At 40.9% G+C, this 22,386-nt stretch overlaps 1 protein-coding gene across 1 annotated transcript; it reads right to left on the minus strand.

The window, feature by feature from the left end:
- Nucleotides 1–580: 580 nt before the first annotated feature.
- On the minus strand, nucleotides 581–18,980 carry LOC121290870 (carboxypeptidase B2-like). The gene is made up of 8 exons (XM_041211892.1): nucleotides 18,891–18,980; nucleotides 18,693–18,801; nucleotides 18,533–18,538; nucleotides 16,942–17,039; nucleotides 9,195–9,285; nucleotides 4,460–4,662; nucleotides 4,256–4,340; nucleotides 581–785 (listed from the first exon to the last, which is right to left on the minus strand). The coding sequence occupies exons 1-8, from the start codon at nucleotides 18,978–18,980 to the stop codon at nucleotides 601–603; spliced, it is 867 nt and encodes a 288-aa protein (XP_041067826.1). The 3' UTR covers nucleotides 581–600.
- Between the last annotated feature and the right edge of the window lie 3,406 nt (nucleotides 18,981–22,386).

The following is a 22,386-nucleotide window of genomic DNA, read 5'->3' on the forward strand; positions in this document are numbered from 1 at the left end:
TAAATCTTACCTATAAATCTAAGTTTTCCTTTCAATTTGCTGGTCTGAGGACAGGAAGTTGAGTACCATACCAGCAACTTCTCCCTGGTTCAGGTGTTAGCCCAGTAGGCCTGTCAATTAAACTGGCTACTGCCCTGATAGGTGGAGACTCAGCCAAACCATATCCAATGTATGCTGTCAGGGTCCCAAGTAAAAACACGAATCAGGCCCCCATGATTAGTCTTTTCAATAACATACTCCACATATTAATTTTAGTTTCTTTCCCTATCTGGCTTCATTCACATTGTTTTTCATGCAGTAAACCTATGTGTACAATACAATTGAATATTTCAAACATTGTTCTAAATAAAATAGTGAATTCTTAATTCAATGTCACTTAATTCAAATTTTAAGCATTAAATTCCCACATTGCATTATGGGTGTTGCTAAGTTCAAATATTTGGATAATTCAATTTACATGATGCAAAAATGATTTTGAATTACCAGGTGTAGACTGTGAGCTATGCTACCAAAATGAGAAGATAGTATTCTACGTAAGAACATCAGAGAGTGGTTGTAACTAAACATTTCTGTTGGTACTGTTGAGCAACACAAGTGTGTTCAAACGTTTTGGATGATGTGGCGTACAATTTCGGTCACAGCAGCTGTAGCTTCTTCACAAGTTGGTTTTATTAAGTGAGGTGGAAGCAAAAAGCCATATCTCCCAGTATCACGAAGTTCAAAGGTAAATGAATATTTAATGCCCAAGTCATAAGCCCAGTCATCTGAACATCCACTAGATAAATCTGTAACAATGATGAGAAAGAGATTTTAGGTATCTATTTTGGTTTGCTAGCCATCATTTCTTAAAAACTGCCTCAAAAGGAGAGGATCATCTAACAGGTCAATAAGTTCATCCAGCGAGTAGCTGAGCCATACAGATCCCGGATTCAATTTCCTGGTCTGGGTTGAATTGACCAGACTCAACTACTCCACCAGTGAAGATTTAGGGATGGCAAAGTTGGCTTATATTCTAGCTCCTCCTTGCTGTCCAGTGACCGCTAATGGAGATGAAAGTGTGTAGACATCAAGTGAATATTTAGCTTCTCTGTGACTCTCTCTCTTTCTCTCTCCCTCTTTCTCCCTCTCTTTCTCTGTTTCTGAAATCCATGAGGGCCAACAGGGATTTATAACAAGTAGGGCATGTCTAACAAACTTAATTGAATTTTTGAGGAACCAACTAATTTAGCAGATAGACAGATGTCTATGGATGTGGTTTATATGGACTTCCAGAGGCATTTAATAAAGTTACACATAGGCAACTGTTAACTAAAATTAAGGCTCATGGAATTGAAGGCAAAATATTGACTTAGTTAGGAGATTAGTTAGGCAGTAGAAGATATGGAATAGGGACAGTGAGCATGTACTCAAATTGGAAGTAAGCGACTAGTGGTATCCCACAAGGATCTGTGCTAGGACTTCAACTGTTCACTGTATTTATTAATGACTTGGATGCATGGCTCTGTTATGTTATCTAAGTTTGTCAATGACATTAAGCTTGATGGTATAGTAAGTAATGTAGATAAAAGCTACAAAGAGACACCGGTAGATGAAGTCAATAGGCAAAACTGTGGCAGCTGGATTTCAAAGCAGGCAAGTATGAGGTCATCCATTTTGGGCCAAAAAGGATAGATCTAAGTATTTTTTATATGATTCAAAGCTAATAAAGAGTAGTGGAGGGCCCAAGAGATTTAGGGGGCCCTGTACACGGATCATTATTTTTGTACTATATTTTAAACAGAAGGGCTAATGCAATGTTAAACTACAGGACTAGAATATAAAGGGGAGGATGTTTTGCTATAACTATACAAAGCCCTAATTTGCCATACCTGGTGAACTTTGTACAGTTTTGGGCACCTTACCTTAGAAAGGATTTATTGCTCTTGGAAGGAGTGAAGCACAGATTCACTAGAATGTTACCAGAACTTCCAAGGTTTAAATTATGAAGAGAAATCACATAAACACAGGGTCTTGCAACCACTAGGCAAACTAGGTGGCCATCTAGAGCAGTAAAATTGGGGGAGGGGGTGGGGTCTGGTGGCAAAGGATTGAATGAACTATTCATGAAACTACATAAATAAACAAATAGGTTTCAACAGTGGGAGTGAAAGGTCTAGATCTATTGATACACATCCACATATACTGACATACATTTAGACTTCCATGTATTCACATTGCAGTCTTTCCCAAAACTTCAAATTCCTCATTTTGTTCATGTGACAGGTTTACAAATTTATACATCTAAATAACTATTCCAATTCTGCAAACCAGTAAATAATATCAAAGAATGTAATTTAATCTAGCCCACACTGTCGTAATGATTATTGATTGTGTAAATTGTGCATAAAATCATCCAGTAACTGTTGCAGGAACGCAGTATTACATCATGTGTCATTTCTTCTAGTACATATCCTATGAAAAGTGTAGAACAATGAAAATGTAAAATCAGTATCATAAAGTTCTTCTTTTTCATGTAAAATAAATCTGTAATTGTAAATGCAGAATTTGTATTCATACTAATGCACAATATTAATTTTTGAAAGTTAATTGTAGAGAGGGAAGGGGGGGTGGAGTGGGGTGCCTAATACTCTTGCACAGGCTCTGCTAAACTAGACTTGCACTATTTGGAATATTGAAGATTAAAGATGATTTGATTGAGGTTTTTAAGGTTTTGATATTCATTGATAAACAGTTTCCCCTGGTGGGGGAGTCTAGGCCAAAAGGACATGATTTTAAAATCGGAGACAGTAAAGGGGTTGAGAGGTCGTGTGGTGAGGTAGAGCTGGGTGTCATCAGTGTGTATTTGAAACCTTGTTTACCAATGATGTCACCAGAAAGGGCAGCATATAGATGAGAAATAGGAGAGGGGCCAAGGATGGATCCTTGGGGAACACCAAATGCAACACTGGGAGTGAGAAGAAAAGCCATTGCAGGTGATTCTCTGACAAGACAGTTTAGATGACATGAGCACTGCCTTTAACTACTCGGCACCACTTCTGACAGAAAGGTTGAAGTCTGGCAGATTGATTCTTCCATTAGAAAACTTGCCAGCTTCTGCTAGACTAACAATTGAATTTAAAGTCTTTTTTACTAATTATACATTTCAGCCACTTCAAGCAATAAATAGTTTCCAGATTTTTTCAATGACTGGAGATCAATTGAAACCCATGTGACCTTTCTAAGGTTATTGATGGATTTAATTATCAAAAGTATTATGTTTTTCTGTAGTGTGTCTTCCGAATGATCAATACTTTTGTTCTGATTTTCTGTTCCCTCTCTGATAAAGCAATGATATAGACCAGACATTAATGAAATGTTCAGTGCCAATAACTCATTTTAAACATTTCAGTAAGGAAGTGAGAGATTTACTGTGACAAGTTTCATTCTGTTTGAGATTTATACAGCTTTCCTGCTGTGTTTCCTTGCACATGGTCACTATCAATTTTAACATGGATACCAAAGACTCCAAGATGGGTATTAAGTGGAATAATGTGACTAAGACACTTGAGTGTTGAAACCTGATGTGCCTCTCTTCTCTAGCATCAGAGGACATTTTGCTTTTAAATTACCTTGGAGCTACAGTCATACTGTACATGTATAAAATGGACGGTGTTCCGTTGTAAATTGTAATGATTAAAGTTGCTTTCATTAAAAGCTATGGGGTATAAGAATATCTCAGGTGCGGGCTCAAAGTGAGCGATAACTAATTGGCTGGTCGTTATATACAGCGCCTGATATTCACTGAACAGCAGGTGCTGTGTATAATAAGCGGCTGATCCAATATCGCCCATTTTACATCACCCACCTGAGATGGACTTTGACCCCTATGTGTTTAAGGTGATTGGCAAAAGAACCAGAGAGGTCATGAGGAAATTTTTTACACAGTGAGTTGTTTTGTTCTGGAATGCACTGCTTGAAAGCGCAGTGGTAGCATTCAGAATGGAGTTGGTTAAATACTTGAAGGGGAAAAAAAACTGACAGTGCCAGGGGAAAAGAGCATCAGAGCGGGACTAATGGATAACTCTTCCAAATAACTGACAAGGCATTATGAGCCAAACAGCCTCTCTGTTTGCTTTATCATTCTACATCTTATGGAAATCCATTTTATGCCTCAAAGAAAAATTTTAACCACCTGCCTGCCATAATATCTGCTTTGTGAACAGCTCTCCTTGATATGTGATCTGCCTAACTTTAAAAGTATAATAGCCATACTCACAGATAGCTTTTGCTGAGTTTCCATATTTGTAGCTTGTCCCATGCACAGACCTGACAGCAGTGACTGCCTTCCACGCTATATAATTCTATAGGACAGAGAGATTGTGAGCGTTAGTTGACCCACACAGTGTTACACAATTGGGCTGTAGGTTCACGTCCACACGTGTATATAATTTTATGTGAATATTTGAGTAAAATCTCTTACCAACTCATCATGATCTCTAGATTTAGACATTTTGTAGGAGTACGGAAACATAACCATTTGAGAGTACGAATGTATTGAGATGTAGCTCTTGATGTGATTTGATCTCTGTCTGATGAAGGTAGCTACAGCTTTCACCTCTGGTTCAGACTCAGGGTAACGTCCGCAGTAGGTTTCACTACATGGGTTGCTTGATGCTCCAGAAGCTGTACACAAGAGAAAGGCTAAAATGAGTACACAGACTAACTGTTAAATTCTCATCAAACACACTTATAAATGGAGAACAGTGTATACCTCTCAATGCCGTAAAAAGTGAGGCTTAAATTGTTATTGTTCTGTTCCTGAACCCTCTGCCAATTTAGATTACTGAACTATCTTAAATTAGTGGCAGACATTTGCTACTGTTTTTCATATAGTTTTACTAGGAAATTCTTGAGCAAAATGTTTTATTTTTATGAAAACAGTGGATCAATTTTCACAAGTTAATTTGGTTGGTCGTGCAGATTTCTCCACATTTCACAGCACTGACATGAGCATGAGCTCTACTTAGTTGAGGATGTGAATTTCAGAAAAAAAATTATATGCCAGAGGTTCTCCAGTGGAATTGCTCACAGATGCCCTGTGGCGTCGCACATGTGCAAGTCAGAAAACTTATGATGCACATTTTTTAATATGCTAACATTTCAGGGCTGCACTGAGGGAGTGCTGCACTGTCAAAGATGCCATCTTTCAGGAGAGCTGTTAAACCGAGACCTCAGGTTGACATAAAATATCCCATGGCACTACTTCAAAGAAGAGAAGGGGAGTTATCCCCTTGGTCCTGGCCAATATTTATTGCTCAACCAACATGGTAATGAAATGGCCATGATATCATTGCTGTTTGTGAGATCTTGCTGTGCACATTTTGGCCTCCCTGTTTCCAACATTACGATGTGACTACACTTCAAATATACTAATTGGCTGTAAAGTGCTTTGGGTTGTCTTTAAGTTGTGAAAGGCACTATATAAATGCAATTCGTTCTTTTGTTTTTAGTAACATGAGTTTGAGCAACCAGCTGCAGGACCTACTCTTCACTGGGCACTGTACAGAAATCTATATATACTATTCTACATGGACCGCAATGAGGAGAGGTCACTTCCACTTCTACAAAAGTGGATTTCTGGCTTTCCTTGGCAGGTGCATTATGCTCTTTTCTTTTTAGCATGTCGCCTGTATCTTTATCAATCCAGCATGGTAATTAACTACTGTCATTGAAACAATTGCTCTATTCGGCCATACAGATTGTTTTATTAAGGCCAAGCCAAAATTCCCAGCTGGAATATCAGATGGCCTGTCATATTCATAATGAGATATGTTCTCAGGAAACCACAAGTAATTGATTATAATATAAGAATCCACATTTATTTGATATGCTGTGACTGTGTCAGCCTTGGCTCAGTGGTAGCAATCTTGCCTCTGAGGCAGAAGGTCACAAGTTCAAACCTCACTCAAACACAGAATCTAGACTGACAATCAGTGTAGTACTGAAAGAGCTCTGCAATGCACCTTTGGGGGGCATGGGGGGACCATGGTTATGACCTTTTGAACATTACAAAAGGTTCCCAAATCCAGACTATGATTCATGAATTCTCTGAGGGACCTTGAACCATGCATCCTCTAGAAGCTCAAAATTTATAGTGGTTGGGAGAGGGGTATGAGGTGCCTACTCCCGCAATAGATCCGGCCATGTCAGGAATGCAAGGATCGTACTTGTTACCTGCACCCTTAGCCCGTGCTAGTGAAAATTGCTGGCACTGGAAATGGGGGCAGGAATTCTGGAATCAGGTCCCACCTGACATTTTTAAAAGCCTCCAAAGTTGGCCTGATTCCATGAAAATCAGGCCCTGTGTCTCACTTTTCCCTCTCCCTCTCTTCCCTCTCCCCATCAGCCCCTATCTTTCTGTTCCCAAATGAAATCCAGTTCTTCTTTGGAGAAAGACTCCCACAGACGTGCGTATCAGGCCATCATTCTTCATGTTCATGCCCATGTGTCCTTCTGAAACTTTTTTAGATCAAAATCCACCACCATATCAATTTTTTTTTTGGACAAGCCCCCAACAGCAAGTCCTCAAAGCCTTTCCCAATGGTCAGGCTACTCTAAGTCTAACAACTTTCTCTTTCTTCCTTTGCTTCAGTTTCAATTTTTGTTACTCTTACTTCACTTCTTGCTTTCTCCTTCTCCTTTTCTGTTGATCAATATAATGATTATTTTTTTCTATCAGTACTTATTTCTGTCTCTCTTTGTTCTGCTAATTATTTCTATCAGCATTTTGTTTGGTTTCTCCTCCTGGTATTTAATTCTGTTTTAACTTCCTGTATTATGTTTTTACTCAAAATTCTTCCTGTCAGTATTTTACTTTATCTCTCTACATTTCTCTTCCGCTACCAATATTTTATTCTCTCTTGTTATTTATTTCTGCTGCTACTAAGTTCTTGTCAGGTGACATGGCTTCATTCAATCTTCTCTAACTTTAATCATCCAGCTTTGGAATTAACCAGTTGGTCTGGCACAAACTAACTTCAGTGACTAAAGCATCAGTCAACAAATTTATGCCGATCAAGTTACTGTTGCACTACATCACTATGTAAACCACTATACTGGGCATGAACTGTAAGCCATTGATTCATCAACACCAAGTCATTGGTAATGTCTGTCCTAGAAAGCCAAGCAAAGCCATTTGTGGGACTGCCCAAACTAGAGGCAGAGGGCAGAATCGTCCCAGATTTTCATTAAGTACGGTGGTGGGTGGGAAAAAGGATGTTTTACCTGCCAGCCGCAATGGCAGCTTTTCATGCCATATCATCTCACTCTCACCTCAATAATTATGCAGCCACAGGAAATATGCCGTCTCGTTGGCAGGCAGCCTCTGATTTGCCTGCCACAATGTTACCTCACCACATCCTCATGCAGGGTGCCATATTTAAACTGCAGCTGTGCGCACACTTCTCAATGCTTGCAGCCCAGGAGGGCACCAGTAAAGACAAGGCCCCCAAAAGCCAAGAAGTGTGCTGCCCCCCCGGGACGCCTTCTGGACACTGTGGAGGCCCATCACGATGTCCTCTACCCCTAATTTAGCCGCAGGAGGCCCATCAGTCTCACCACTCTGGCTTGGGAGGTAGTGGCAGAGGTGGTCAGTGCCAATGCTACACACAAGAGGTTGGCCATCCAGTGCAGAAAACGCATGAATAATCTCATCCATGCTGCCAGGGTAAGGCAACCATCTCATCACTCTAAACTCAAAAGGCCATTACACATTCACTGGCATCTCAATCACTGCCAGCTTGAGGGACATCACCACTCACTCTCTCACACAATCCCTCACATCACAATCTGGCCTTATTTCCTCTGGAGACTGCCTCCTCAGCCCACACCATCTTGAGACCACTTGCACGGATCAACATGTGCCCCCCGCCCCCCTCACCCTGCACCACTCATGTTCTGGGATAACCCCCCTTCCCCAGCACAGCCCTGCAGCCTCTTCCCTTGCCTGAGGCCACTTCTCCCTCTTCCCCAAACAAGCCCTAGCCTTGCAGACGTGGAAAAGCCACACCAACTTTATGGCTGGTCTGGTAGGTAGAGACCTGCCCGTGAGCTCCCTGAAAAATGATGTGGTGCTGCCCGCGAAGTCTGGTGCTAATGACTGTGAATACTGCCCAAAGCAAGGTAGGCAAACAAACCTCGAAGTCCCTAGCGAAGTGCAGCTCGCCAGGTGCACGTCGCTTGTGTGGAGTTGCGGCCAGTGCTGAGATGACCCTGCATGGGGGGGATGATTCCAGCAAGCAGGGCTTATAATAATATGTAGATGTATTACAATGAACTTCCTGACGTGCAGCAGCAAGAAACAGGCGGAGCGACTGATCGCAAACCAGTTTCACTGCACCTTGAAACCGTTTTTTGGTCTTCTTGCCATATTGTCTGCTCACGCCTGCCATGATGCCCGATGCCCATGGGCACAGAAAATTCTGCCCAGAGACTTTTGACTCAATGCTCAGAGTCTCAGAGAAAATATGATTTTATTTAGACTTCACTCCTGACCCAAGCTGTTCTTTCCCATGATCATCATTCTTAACGTTAGCACAAATATCAATCACCCGTTACATCATACAATTAAGCATCACCTTCTGCAGCAAGTGCAGGACTGGTGTTTCAACAGTCTCCTCTCCTTTATACAATGAAACCATTTTCATAACCGCAGCCAAGTCAATTTTTTTCAGAAGTTTGCTCTCAGCACTCTGCAGCCCCTTTTTTTTGGGATGCTCTGCCACTGGTGAATTGACAATTGTTCCAGAAATGGAGAGCTTCCTCTTCAAATTCTCATCAATGGTAAAATCAACCTCCCATCTGGTGAATGTGGACTTACTGGATCTTTTTGATAAATTGCCATCTCTTTCTGTATTGCATTTCATTAGTTAAATCTATTGCTTTTTGGAAAGAGTGGCTTCCTTAATTACTGGTAATAACATACCATGTGGCAAATTGTCTCCTTACGGTTTACTGTGTTAAACATAGATATTGGTTTCACTTACCACTGAAAGTGCCAGAATTCTTATACACCTTAAACAGGCTTCATGGAGTTATGAAAACTAGTCATAGAATTGTTACTTTAGTTATTATCAAGATGGAGACAGTTCCAAAATAAAACTGAGAACAGACACAATGGATTAAGCTTTGTGCTTTGTAATGTTTAAATCGCTCACCGCACCAGCTTGCATCCCAATTGCGGTTTAGGTCGGTCCCTAAACATTGACCCCCGTTATGTTTAGAAAGATTCTTCCTCCAGAAGCGGTTCTGAAATATTCAATTCACAACATTTTGTTTTGTTTTTTAATATCATTAAGTTGTAATCCAGTGACAAAATGGAAAAGTCCAAGCTTGGGGATTTTGTTTTAATTTATCTTTTAAATGGAGCACTGCCTATTATAATTACAATTAGAAATTCTTATGTATATCCTTAGACTTCACTCCTGACCCAAGCTGTTCTTCCCCATGGTCATCATTCTTAACGTTAGCACAAACATCAATCACCCGTTACATTATACAATTAAGCATCATCTTCTGCAGCAAGTGCAGGACTGGTGTTTCAACAGTCTCCTCTCCTTTATACAATGAAGCCATTTTCATAACCGCAGCCAAGTCAATTTTTTTCAGAAGTTTGCTCTCAGCACTCTGCAGCCCCTTTTTTTTGGGATGCTCTGCCACTGGTGAATTGACAAAAATCAAAACAGTCTACTTATGGTCCAAAATACATTTGCAAATCCCAGCTGAGTGTTTATCAATGCTCCATAAGAGGAGAATGTCTCTTTACACTTCCTAATTTTCATCCAAGTCTGGATCAAGGTCGACTTCTGTGGTGAGTTTCAGATAAAAGAAACAGTTATGATCCTACCTATCTGCATTTCAGCCTTGTTTTACTTGAGCTGTGGGTTGACAAGTCTCCAGGTTCTGATGAACTTCATCTTAGGGTCTTAAAAGAGGTGGCGAATGAGGTAGTAGATGCGTTGGTGTTAATTTTCCAAAATTCACTAGATTCTGGAAAGGTTCTATCAGACTGGAAAGTAACAAATATAACCCCTCTATTCAAGAAGGGAGGAGGCAGAAAACAGGAAACGATAGGCCAGTTAGCTTGACGTCTATCTTGGGGAAGTTGCTAGAATCAATCATTAAGGAGGTTATAACAAAGAGACTCAAGGTAATTGGGAAGAGTCAGCATGGTTTTGTGAAAGGGAAATCATGTTTAACCAATTCATTGGAGTTCTTTGAAGGAGTAACATGCGACGTGGATAAAGGGGAGCATGTAGACGTACTGTACTTGGGTTTCCAGAAGGCATTTGGTGCCACATCAAAGGTTATTGCGGAAAATAAAAGTTCATGCTTTAGGTTGGATAGAAGATTGGCTGTCTGGCAGAAAGCAGAGAGTATGCATAAATGGGTCTTTTCCTGATTGGCAGGGTGTGATGAGTGCAGTGTGCTGGGCTTCAACTTTTTACAATTCATATCAATGACTTAGATGAGGGGAGTGAAAGCATGGTAGTTAAAATTGCAGATGACACAAAGATAATTAGAAACGTATGTTGTGAAGAGGACATAAGGAGATTGCAGACGGATATAGATAAATTGAGTGAGTGGGCAAAAATCTGGCAGATGTAGTATAATGTGAGAAAATGTGAAATTGTTCATTTTGGAAGGAAGAATAAAAAGTACAGTATTACTTAAGTGGACAACGACTGCAGAATTCTGAGGTGCAGAGGGATCTAAGTGTTCTCGTGCATGAGTCACAAAAAGTTAGTATGCAGGTACAGCATGTAATTTAGAAGGCTAATGGAATACTATCCTTTATTACGAGAGGGATTGAACATAAAAGGATGTTATGCTTCAGTTATGCAGAGGATTGGTGAGACCACACCTCGAATACTGTGTGCAGCTTTGGTCTCCTCATTTAAGGAAGGATGGAGGTGGCTCGAGCAGGTTTACCAGATTGCTACCTGGAATGAGCAGGTTGTCTTATGAGGAAAGTTTAGACAGACTGGACTTGTTTCCACTGAAGTTTAGAAGAGTGAGGGGTGACTTGATTGAAGTATATATGACCCCGAACGGTGTTGACAAGGTGGACATGGAAAGGATGTTTCCTATTGTGGGTAATTTCAAAACTAGGAAGCACTGTTTTAAAATTAGGGGTCACACTTTTAGGACAGCGATGAGGAGAAATTTTTTCACTGAGTGTTGTGCGACTTTGGAATTCTCAGCCTCAAAAGCAGGTGGAGGTGGGGTCATTGAATATTTTTAAGGCAAAGGTAGATAGATTCTTGTTAGGCAAGGGAATCAAACTTTATTGGGGGTAGATGGGAATGCAGAATTCAAAACACAAACAGATCAGCTATGATCTTACTCAATGGTGGAGCAGGCTCGAGGGGCCGAATGGCTACTTCTGAACCTATTTTGTATGTTCATATGTAACACCTGCATTAACAGATACAGGAGTTATGCCACTCCAAAGTTGGAGAAAATTCCAACTGAATTCTTTCAGATGCATATTGATGCAGCTTAGGATGAATTTTCAGATGTGGCGGTATCATACTCCATTAGCATTCGCGGCTGCTGGGATGTGGTCCATGTCGGAGAGGAAACCTACAATCTCTTTGTTGGGTTGTCAGTTACACTAAACCAAATCCAACAGCAAACTGCTCAACAGATCATCTGATGGAAGGTCATTGACCTGAAACTCTAACTCTGTTTCTCTCTCCACAGACGCTTTCTAACCCGCTGAGTGTTTCCAACACTTTCTGTTTTATTTCAGTTTTCCAGCATCCACAGAATTTTACTTCTGTGCTGTAGCAAACTGCTCAGGGCTGATTGACCCTGGAAAAAAGTGTGGAGTGGGTGCTACTGGCAGCATTTTCACTTGGCCTTTGATATTGTAATTGGATCCCTTTGGATTTATTGACAGAGAAATATACCCAGGCTAGCATAAATGAGAAGCTTGTTTGACTGAGATGTAGTCAGGGAACTGAAGACAGATCACAACCACCAGAGCTAAGAATCGGTCATAGCAGAAACCCTCACCAGTTTGTCCAAGATTCCAAGGACTGCCTCTGAATTGTTTAATATGTCTGTGGTATTGTTATTCTTAGGTAAGCGATTTGTTAGTTTGTTATGTGTTACCTCTTTGAGGCAATCTCGAGTGCAAATTTCATATTGATTAAATTACTTTGCTATAGAGAACAAGAAGTGTGTGAAACAAACACAAAAATATCTGGAACAACTCAGCAAGTCTGACAGCATCTGCGGAAAGGAATACAGTTAACATTTCGAGTCCAAATGACTCTTCATCAGAACTAAGAACCCCAGTTATGCCTGTCTCTTTATGGGGTATGTGGAACATTCCTTGTTCCAGTCCTACTCCGGCCCCCTCCCACAACTCTTTCTCCAGTGCATCGATGACTGCTTTGGTGCTGCTTCATGCTCTCGTCTGGACCTGGAAAAAGTTATTAATTTTGCTTCCAATTTCCACCCCTCCGTCATTTTCATATGGTCCATCTCTGACACTTCCCTTCCCTTCCTTGACCTCTCTGTCTCAATTTCTGGTGATAGACTGTCCAACTATATTCATTACAAGCCTACCGACTCCCACAGCTACCTCGACTACAGCTCCTCACACCCCGCTTCCTGTAAGGGCTCCATCCCATTCTTTCAGTTCCTTCGCCTCCGTCGCATCTGTTCTGATGATGCTACCTTCAAAAACAGTTCCTCTTACATGCCTTCCTTCTTCCTTAATCGAGGATTTCCACCCACTGTGGTTGACAGGGCCCTCAACCGTGTCCGGCCCATCTCCCGCGCATCCGCCCTCACACTTCCCTCTCCCTCCCAGAACCATGATAGGGTCCCCCTTGCCCTCACTTATCGCCACGGCATTTAAAGGATCATCCTCTGCCATTTCTGCCAACTCCAGCATGACCACCAAACACATCTTCCCTTCAACCCCCGGCAGCATTCCGCAGGGATTTTTCCCTCCGGGACGCTCTGGTCCACTTCTCCATCACCCCCTACACCTCAACCCCCTCCCACGGCAGCTTCCCATGCAACACTGCCCCTTTACTTCCCCCCTCCTCACCGTCCAAAGGTCCAAACACTCCTTTCAAATGAAGCAGCATTTCACTTGCACTTCCCTCAATTTAGTCTACTGCATTCGCTGCTCCCAATGCAGCTTCCTCTACATTGGAGAGTCCAAACGCAGACTGGGTGGCCGCTTTGCGGAACACTTTTGGTCTGTCTGCAAGCATGACCCAGTCCTCCCTGTCGCTTGCCATTTCAACACACCACCCTGCTCTCATACCCACATGTCCGTCCTTGGCCTGCTGCAATGTTCCAGTGAAGCTCAATGCAAACTGGAGGAACAGCACCTCATCTTCCGACTAGGCACTTTACAGTCTTCCGGACTTAATAGTGAGTTCAACAACTTTAGATCATGAACTCTCTCCTCCATCCCCACTCCCTTTCCGATCCCCCTTTTCCCAATAATTTATAATTTTTTATATATATTTTTCTTTTCCCACCTATTTCCATTATTTTTAAATGTATTTCCATCCCTTGTTTTATCTCTACCTTTTAGCCTATTTCGATCCCTCCCCCCACCCCACCCCCACTAGGGCTATCTGTACCTTGCTCGTCCAGCTTTCTACCCTTAATGTCATCATTAGCACATTCCTCAGCTAATATCACCACCATCAACACCCCTTTGTCCTATTGTCTATGACATCTTTGGCAATCTCTTCTTTGCCTCCACCTATCACTGGCCCTCTACCCAGCTCTTCCTGTCAACCCCCTTCAACCAGCTTTTATTCCACCTCATTTCTATATTTCTTAGTTCTGATGAAGAGTCATTTGGACTCGAAACATTAACTGTATTCCCCTCTGCAGATGCTGTCAGGCCTGCTGAGTTTTTCCAGGTATTTTTGTTTTTGTTTTGGATTTCCAGCATCCGCAGTATTTTGCTTTTATATTAAAGAAGTGTGTGAATGTAGATTTTAAAATCCATGGTGGGAGGATGGTGAGAGGAGAAGATGCATGTTTCCTGACCCTCATGCTCCACTTGTTAAGAAAAGAATGCACTAGGATGACATTTACTACGCACAATATTCTCAACAGAATTTGCCCGAACAATATGGAAACTGTCATCTCTGTCTTGCAGGATATGGTAGTCTAGCGGTCATGATATTGGGTGAGCAATCTTGATGCTGTGAGTTCAAGTCCCAGCAATGCAAGTTGTGACATTGCAATAAATCCAAGCTCACACTATGTGATTGATCCTTCATACCCCTTTGTACCTTACTGCAATGGTCCTGTCCGTTCTTTCACTTTCGCTGGGTTAATTTGCTACCTAACACCACTCCGAAAGCACCATCATCACAAAGGCTGCAGTGGTTCAAGAAGGTGGCCCACCAACATCTCCTCAGGTCAACTAGGAAGGGTAAATTGGCTGAGTGACAGGAAACAGAGCATAGTGGTTAATGGATGTTTTTTGGGCTGGAGGAAGTTTTGTAGCGGAGTTCCCCACGGATCAATGTTGGGACCCTTTCTTTTCCTGAGATATATTAATGGCCTAGACCTTGGTGTACAGGGCCCAATTTCAAAATTTGCTGATGATGCAAAACTTGGAAGCATTGTGAACTGTGTGGAGGACAGTATAGAACTTCAAAAGGACATGGACAAGTTAGTGGTATGAGCAGACGGGTGGCAGATGAAATTCAATGTGGAGAAATGTGAAGTGATTCATTTTGGTTGGAAGAACATGGAGAGATAAAATAAAGGGTACAACTTGAAAGAAATGCAGGAGCAGAGGGACCTGGGTGTATATGGGCCTGAGTCATTGAAAGTGGCAGGACAGGTTGAGCTACAGTAATAAAGCTACAGTATCCTAGGCATTATTAATTAGGGCATGAGGAGTTTATGTTGAACTTATACAAGACACTAATTCAGCCTCAACTGGAGTATTACATCCAGTTCTGGGCCCCACACTTGCAGACAGATGTGAAGGCATTGGAGAAAGTACAGAAAAGATTCACCAGAATTGTTCCAGGGATGAGGAACTTAAGTTATGAAGATAGATTGGAGAGTTGGGACTGTTTTCCTTGGAGAAAAGAAGGCTGAGAGGAGATTTGATATAGGTATTCAAAATCATGAGGGGTCTGGAGAGAATAGATAGGAAGAAACTTCTCACCTGTGAAAGGATCAAACATAAAAGGGAACAGATTTAAAGTAATTGGTAAAAGAAGCAAAGGCAATATGGGAAAAAACTTTTTCACACAGCGAGTGATTAATGCACTGCATGGGAGTATGGTGGAGGAAGGTTCAATCAAGGCATTCAAAAGGGAATTAGACAGTTATCTGAAAAGGAAGAATGTGCAGGGTTACAGGGAGAATGGCACTAATTGAATTGCTTATTCAGAGAGCTGACGCAGACATGATGGGCTGAATGGCCTCCTGCACTGTAACAATCCTGTGTTTCTGTGAAACCTTTCTGGTGTCATCTACACTCTGGGGCAAAATTTGAAAAAAGTAGGCTCCATCATTCATTTTAGACCTCAGGCAGTGCACTGGAAGTCTCAAGGTGCCATATTCCTAGTAGTAGGAGAAAGTATGCCATTTAGAACTTGTGGAGTATTTCAGACATCTTTAATTATTTTTCGTGTTTACTTTAGGCAAGCCATAGGTTTTACTTTTTTAAAATATTGCTGTCCGTCAGCTGTGGCTCAGTGGTAACATTCTTGTCTCTGAGTCATGAACTAATCAGTTCAAATTCTGCACAAAGTCTTGGCTGACACTCAATGCAGTACTAAGCTCCACTGCTGGTCAAAGAAACATGTAAAATAAAAGATGTTACTAGTACTATAATTGAATTTTTTGCTTGAATTGCTGGCATTTGAGGGAGGGGAATAAGGAGGGAATTCTGTAAGTTTGCATTTTCACAATGGGGAATAGAGCTAAGGTGGGTAATTGGAGTTGAGGTGCAGATCAGCTCCAGTACAGAGCAACTGCATTACAACAATATTTCCTGCATTACAACAGTGACAACGCTTCAAAAGTACTTCCTTTGTTATGAGGCGCTTTGGGATGTCCTGAGGTTGTGAAAGACTATATGATCTTTTTAATTCTTCTGAACTGAAATAAAAGCAAAATATTGTGGATGCTGGAGACCTCAAATATAAAGAGAAAGTGCTGGAAAAACTCAGCAGGTCTGGTAGCATCTGTGGCGAGAGAAACAGAGTTAATGTTTCGAGTCTGATACGAATCTTCTTTGGAACTGAAGAGAGGCAGAAATGTGATGATCTAGCTGAATGTTGGAGCAGGTTTGAAGAGGCAGAGTGGCCTGTTAATATCCCTGTTCCTAATGATTTCCTGAAATGCATTTCCACTCTTTTTTTTAACTCAAAGGCTGCAGATTTTTTTATCCACATCCAGCACTACCACTGTTGTACTGCGATTGACTGGGGTGATGCAGTCAGTGGGCAAAGGCAGGCAGTGCCTTTTCCAAGGTGGGACACACTACAATTCCTTCTTATTCCAACCTTAAAACAGAATGTGAGCTTTATTCATTATTCTTTTCAGGATTTATTTATTCTAATGAGTATTCCTGAGATACATTTAACAAAACAACTAGGAAGTCAGTGACTTTTGATTTAAACCTATTTAAACTCTTTGCTGTTTTCTCCACTCTATCTTTGTGATGTGGAATTTCCTCCAATCCCTCCTTTATTTTCTCCTTAACTCCCCTTTTCACTCTCCATTAAACATCCCCTGTCCACCCATATTGGAAATGTAAATAGGGTTCAGATTGCACAATTGTGATAAAAACTTACATTTAATCAAATTTTTTCTCTCTGCAGAGTTTCTTCAAATGCAGTTATCACATTAAGTATAATGTTAACCCGAACCAACTAAAAAACTTACAGTTGTCCATGTGTACTCATAGCCATCAACGTTCCAGATGGGAAGGATATATATTTCAAAAGATTTCAGCATATTGGTGATCATCGTGTCCTGTGTGTCTATAAGCTAAAAATCAACAGATTCAAGGTGACACATCGACAAGCCCATTAACTATATGAAACTAAAGTCGGGTATGTGTGAGGCTAGAATTTCCACACATTTATAATGTGTAAAAAATGAAGCCCAATATTTGTTGTGACAGAACTGTAAGTAAGCAGGTAGAAACAGGAGCAGACCATGCAGCTCTTTAAATCTGTCCTGCCCTATTTACTAACCTTAGAAACTTGTTTTAATTCCATATGAACACCCTTAATTCCCAAGTAATAATTTACTTTCTGAATACCTCAATTGATTTACACCAATGATCTCCTGAGATAGGTATTGCACATTCTCAAAACCCTTTACGTGGAAAAAAATTTGTTTTTGGATTTATTTTTAACTAGTTTGAATTTCAGGAGGCAGGAAGGGGAACATCTCACCCTATGCTATTCATACATTTACTTGCCACCAGTATGAAGTCACATTAAAAGAAGCAATGAGTCTTTCAAAGAGCCAGCACAGACCTGAGGGACCATATGGCCTCTTCCTGTCCGATAAGTTTCTATGATTCTTTGGGTCACCTACCAATTCTGTCAGTCAGGGTCTGAGAAGTTTGTACCTTGCAAAGAGGGAGCAACAGATATAAGGATATAAATTTACAAAATAAATCAAAAACTGATAAAAAAAGAACAAAACCCAAATATCTGTGCTGAATCTCTAGTGAAGGACTGCTGGCTGCTCAAACATTACCAACATTTTGTTTCTCACCCTACAACTGATGAGCCCTGAAACGTATTGATTATAAAATGTGGGCCCTATATTACAGAAAGTGCCGCCCAGCAGCAACAATTCTCTGCCCATTGCAGGCTGCCTCTTCAGCCACATCATGGGAAAGCTATGATTTCAACAAATTGTCTTTTTTTATTTGTTGATGGGATGTGGGCATCACTGACTAGGCCAGCATTTATTGCCCATCCCTAATTGCCCTTGAGAAGGTGGTGGTGAGCCGCCTTCTTGAACCCCTGCAGTCCATGTGGTGTAGGTACACCCACAGTGCTGTTAGGAAGGGAGCTCTAGGACCTTAAGAAGCCTTGAGCCATTGACACTTGCATCGGAGGACTCATTGGCTGCACAGCAAGCCTCAGGAGTTTGACCAATAACATGAGCCAGGCTTTAGCTCAACTAATGGCTGTCATTGTATTACTGGCTCCATTCTCTGCTATGTAAATTGCAGAGTTTTCAACTCTAGTGGAAAATGTTCCTGAAGGTGTTATCACATGACTTCCTGCCTCCAACTGCCCTGTGTCTCCACAGTCCCACCATTGGCCACCATACTTGCAAAGCACCACCTTCCCATGTAAATTGAAATGGGAACAAACTCTGCAGTATCTGACTGGTTGATTCTTGCCTTTTTACCCTGCTTCATTATTTTTATCAATAGTAAACAAAAGTGTTCAAAGAAAATTCTTTTAAAACTCAAATTTAATGGCTTTCTGCCATGGTTTCTCACAACAGTGTTCTGAAGATTAATTTCTAATTCCCAGAGGTGTCAGGGCAATCCTAGCATATGGATAACTTTAGTAGTTTGCTCTCTCCATACGGGGGGTTGGAGCTGGAGGGTGCAAAGGGAATCACAGCACCATGTTTGTATATAATCTGTCTTTCTGACACACTCACATATTGTACGAACCACTGACAGAACGCCGGTGCTATCCATTCTCTGGCGTGAATACCACAGTCAATCCACAATGCGCCTCTTGGTGTGGCAGTACCGTTAAAAATCTGGGGAAAGAAGAGCAACAACAGGACAAGGGCATTGCCATTCTTTAGAGAGGAAAAAAAGACACACATAAAATAGAAAACACCTTTACCTTTAAGACATAAATTAGACGTTTCTCAGATGATGGCCCAATAAGTATTTTTTGAATGAAGGATGGATATGCCTTTGTAATTTGTGACATCCATAAATAAATCTGTTAATAACATCAAGCCGTAAAGACAAAGAATGAATATGATTTGCAATATCATATAGGCCCAAAATAATTGGTTTCATGCAATACTATACATTAAAAGGCTTTGTTTGGAAGTCAAAGGGAATCAGCAATTTCTTATCTTCATGATCTTCATCTTCTATATGCATCAGTAACATTATATTTTTCCAATGGCATGTTAACCATCACTATGTTTGAACATAACCATAATTGAAATGCAGGGTACAAATAGACTACACCACCTAACTTGGCACTAATAATGTCAGCTTGGCTCAGTTGATAGCATTCTTGTCTCTGAGTTAGAAGGCTTGTGTATTTAAGCCCCACTCCAGGACTTGTGCATAATCTTAGTCATTGAATGTAACTAAGAGGAACTTGTGATCAAACTGTAAAGTGCTGTCAGCACCAAAATGCAAGGGAGCCATTGAGCATTGGAGGGAAGTGTAGAGGAGAACCATGAGGCTGACCTGTAGTGTTGGAGTGACTGAGTTAATGAGGAAAGACCCGAGAGAATTGGGCCTTCAGCCTGAAAAGGAGGCTTTCTTACAGAGATATGCAAGATAGTTAGGGCTGTGGTAAAGCTGAATCTAGATCGAACAAGAGGGCACAGGTAGAAACTGGTAAAAGCTAAATTTAAGATCTCAGGATATTTTCCTTCACACAAAGAAGGATCAACACATGGAAAGGACTCTCCGATAAAGTGATGGAGGTGAAAATCTTAGAATAATTTAAGAAACTATTGGATGGAGAAAATAGGGAGACTGGAGGATTGTTTTAGATAGGTGAATTAAAAAGATGGTCTTTGTAGATAAAGTACCCAGAAATATTCCCAAATGGTGACTTTAGGATTTGAAGGAGAAATATCCTGGAAAACTGCCTGAAATGTGCTGATAACTGAGTTTTAACTTAAAGGTTGCCAAATAATATGGAATTCAACTGTTGAACTGACTGCAAGCAAATGGCTGGAAATGATATTCTCTGCTAGTCAAATACAGACTAATCTATTTATAAAGTTTTTAAGTCAATGCCACCCTTAAGATTTGTGTATAGAAACCTCAGCCACCACACCATCCATGTTTAGCCTGGACAGCCACCTATATCAGATAAATGGTCATGACCATTGTCAGATCCAAAGGTGTCACTTAATCAGTATTGCGTGGTCTGTTATTTTAGAATCACCTTCCATCTGCTGCCATCAACTGCTGTTTATCCTGAAGCACTGTTTAATGTACGCTGGTAAAAAACATTCTAGTTGAGTATCTTCTACAGAGAACTCGAGACTCACAGAATAATTGTATTCAGCAGGTCTATTTCCTCCTTTGAATCATCCCCTTATTACCAAGCCAAGTTTTAAAGTTAAAACTAATTTGCAGCATCATTTGGAATCTGAATCCTACATCTATCAAGTTCTGACCTTTGATGGCCGATTCAGTAATGAGTCCTGGCGGTAGGTAGACCAATCCCTGGCATATGTTGTATCCTAAGGCAGCCCAATTCCACAGTCAGTGTCAGCATCCAATAGCACCTGACAATGCAACACTACCATAGCCATACATTGCTCCACTCTAACTAGCCTGACCCTTTGTTTTTTTCTATCACTCTATTTCAGGTATACCTGACTCTATCAAACACTTTACTGAGTAGTGATGAAATTCCATTTGTAAAATGGTGATACCATTTTCAGAATCACAGTAGAAGAGCTGTTGGCAACAGTCTGTACAGAGTTAAAGATGAAAGGGTATCAGCCGTTAAAATCTCGTGAGTAATTAGCCTTCAACAATTAAAGAAGAGTAGACATTTTATAATAAACTAAGGGCTAAAGAGATATTAAAACTGTCACATTTCACCAATAAATGTGTTTCTTTATATTCTGATAATTTATTTTTTGAATATTTTAGGGTAAATTCACTGACGTTGTGCTCTCAGTTGTGTAGCCTTCTCTCTAATTGTGCTCTGTTCAAGGACAGCTCACTGTTGGGAATGTAAGATTGATGAATTTACCTTGTTAAAGTAGATTCATGTTATTGTGTGCCTGCTAATCAACACATTTTATTTATTCTTGGCAATGCCTGATGTAATTTTCTTGCCAAACTAAGATGCTAAATTGAAACATGACTGACATCTGAAAGGGTTTTCCTGGAACCACATTGCCATCTCTGCCTCATTGCCCACCCATTGCTTCACCCCATCTGGTCTCCAATTTGGTATAAAATTTGTCCCTGCACAAATCTGAAATGGGGCAAAAGATGCTTTATTGAGTGGAATTGTAATGACTGCTTCGGCCAGTGATGTTGAAACTCCTCAAAAGGTTGAAAGAACACAACCTACAGAGGGAAGGACAGACTGATATAAGAAAATAGGAAAACACCACTGTAGTGTTGTCCTTAGTAATTTGAACTTTACACATGCACCTTACCCATTCCACTGACTGCCACACCTCCCCTCCCCAAAGCAAAGCAGTGTCTTTGGGACTCTGCCTCAGACACAACCTTTATTGACCTTGCCATTTATACTACTCGCTGTCGTCAGGATCAGCGTAAATGATGGTGAACAAATGAAATCCAAATTCTTCCAATTAATTTCCCTGCCACAGCTGAAATTATACCAAAATAAACTTATACTCAATTGTTTATATTGCATCTTGCCTTTTGTGCCACACATGATGCATATTAATGATATTGGGTTTTTGATTTCCATCAGGATACATTTGAAGTCAAAAACCAGGTTCAATTATAAAGAGGCCACAGCTTATTTTATTGCCAGGGTAAGATATATGATAAGGAAGAGCCAAACTGTTCAATTAAGATGCAAGTATTGTATGAGTTTGTTTGAACACATTGATGATTGGAAACCCTTTTTAGAATTTTAGAGGCATTTAAGTATATTGATTACGTCCTGGTTACTTTTTGAAAGGTAAATTTTCACCTATCTTGTAATATTTAGCAGTTCACTTGAGGCTATCAAAAATTGATAGACCAGTGACTTGCTTTTTTTAATTGTTTAATGGGACATGGGCATCACTGGCTAGGCCAGCATTTTTATTGCCCATCACTAATTGCCCTCCACTACCTTCTTGAACCACTGCAGTCCATGTGGTGTAGGTGCACCCAAGTGCTGTTACGGAGGGAGTTCCAGAATTTTGACCCAGTGACAGTGAAGGAACAGCGATATATTTCCAAGTCAGGATGGTGAGTGGCTTGGAGGGGAACTTGCAGGTGGTGGTTTTCTCATGCATCTGCTGCCCTTATCCTTCTAAGTGGTGGAGGCCATGGGTTTGGAAGGTGCTGTTGAAGGAGCTTTCGTGAGTTGGTGAAGTGTATCTTGTAGATGGTACACACTGCCGCCAGTGTGCATTGGTGGTGGAGGGAGTGGATGT

This window comes from Carcharodon carcharias, chromosome 18 (genome assembly GCF_017639515.1).
Source record: "Carcharodon carcharias isolate sCarCar2 chromosome 18, sCarCar2.pri, whole genome shotgun sequence".
Lineage (NCBI taxonomy): Eukaryota > Metazoa > Chordata > Chondrichthyes > Lamniformes > Lamnidae > Carcharodon > Carcharodon carcharias.

What these genes read in the sequence shown, in the direction of transcription:
- LOC121290870 (XM_041211892.1), bottom strand. Translation starts at nt 18,980, where the DNA reads ATGTCACAAATTACAAAGGCATATCCATCCTTCATTCAAAAAATACTT. An exon ending in CTAGAGATCATGATGAGTTG is followed by an intron (nt 4,341 to 4,459) that starts GTAAGAGATTTT and finishes TCTGTCCTATAG; the next exon opens with AATTATATAGCGTGGAAGGC. An exon ending in AAACTCAGCAAAAGCTATCT is followed by an intron (nt 786 to 4,255) that starts GTGAGTATGGCT and finishes TCATTGTTACAG; the next exon opens with ATTTATCTAGTGGATGTTCA.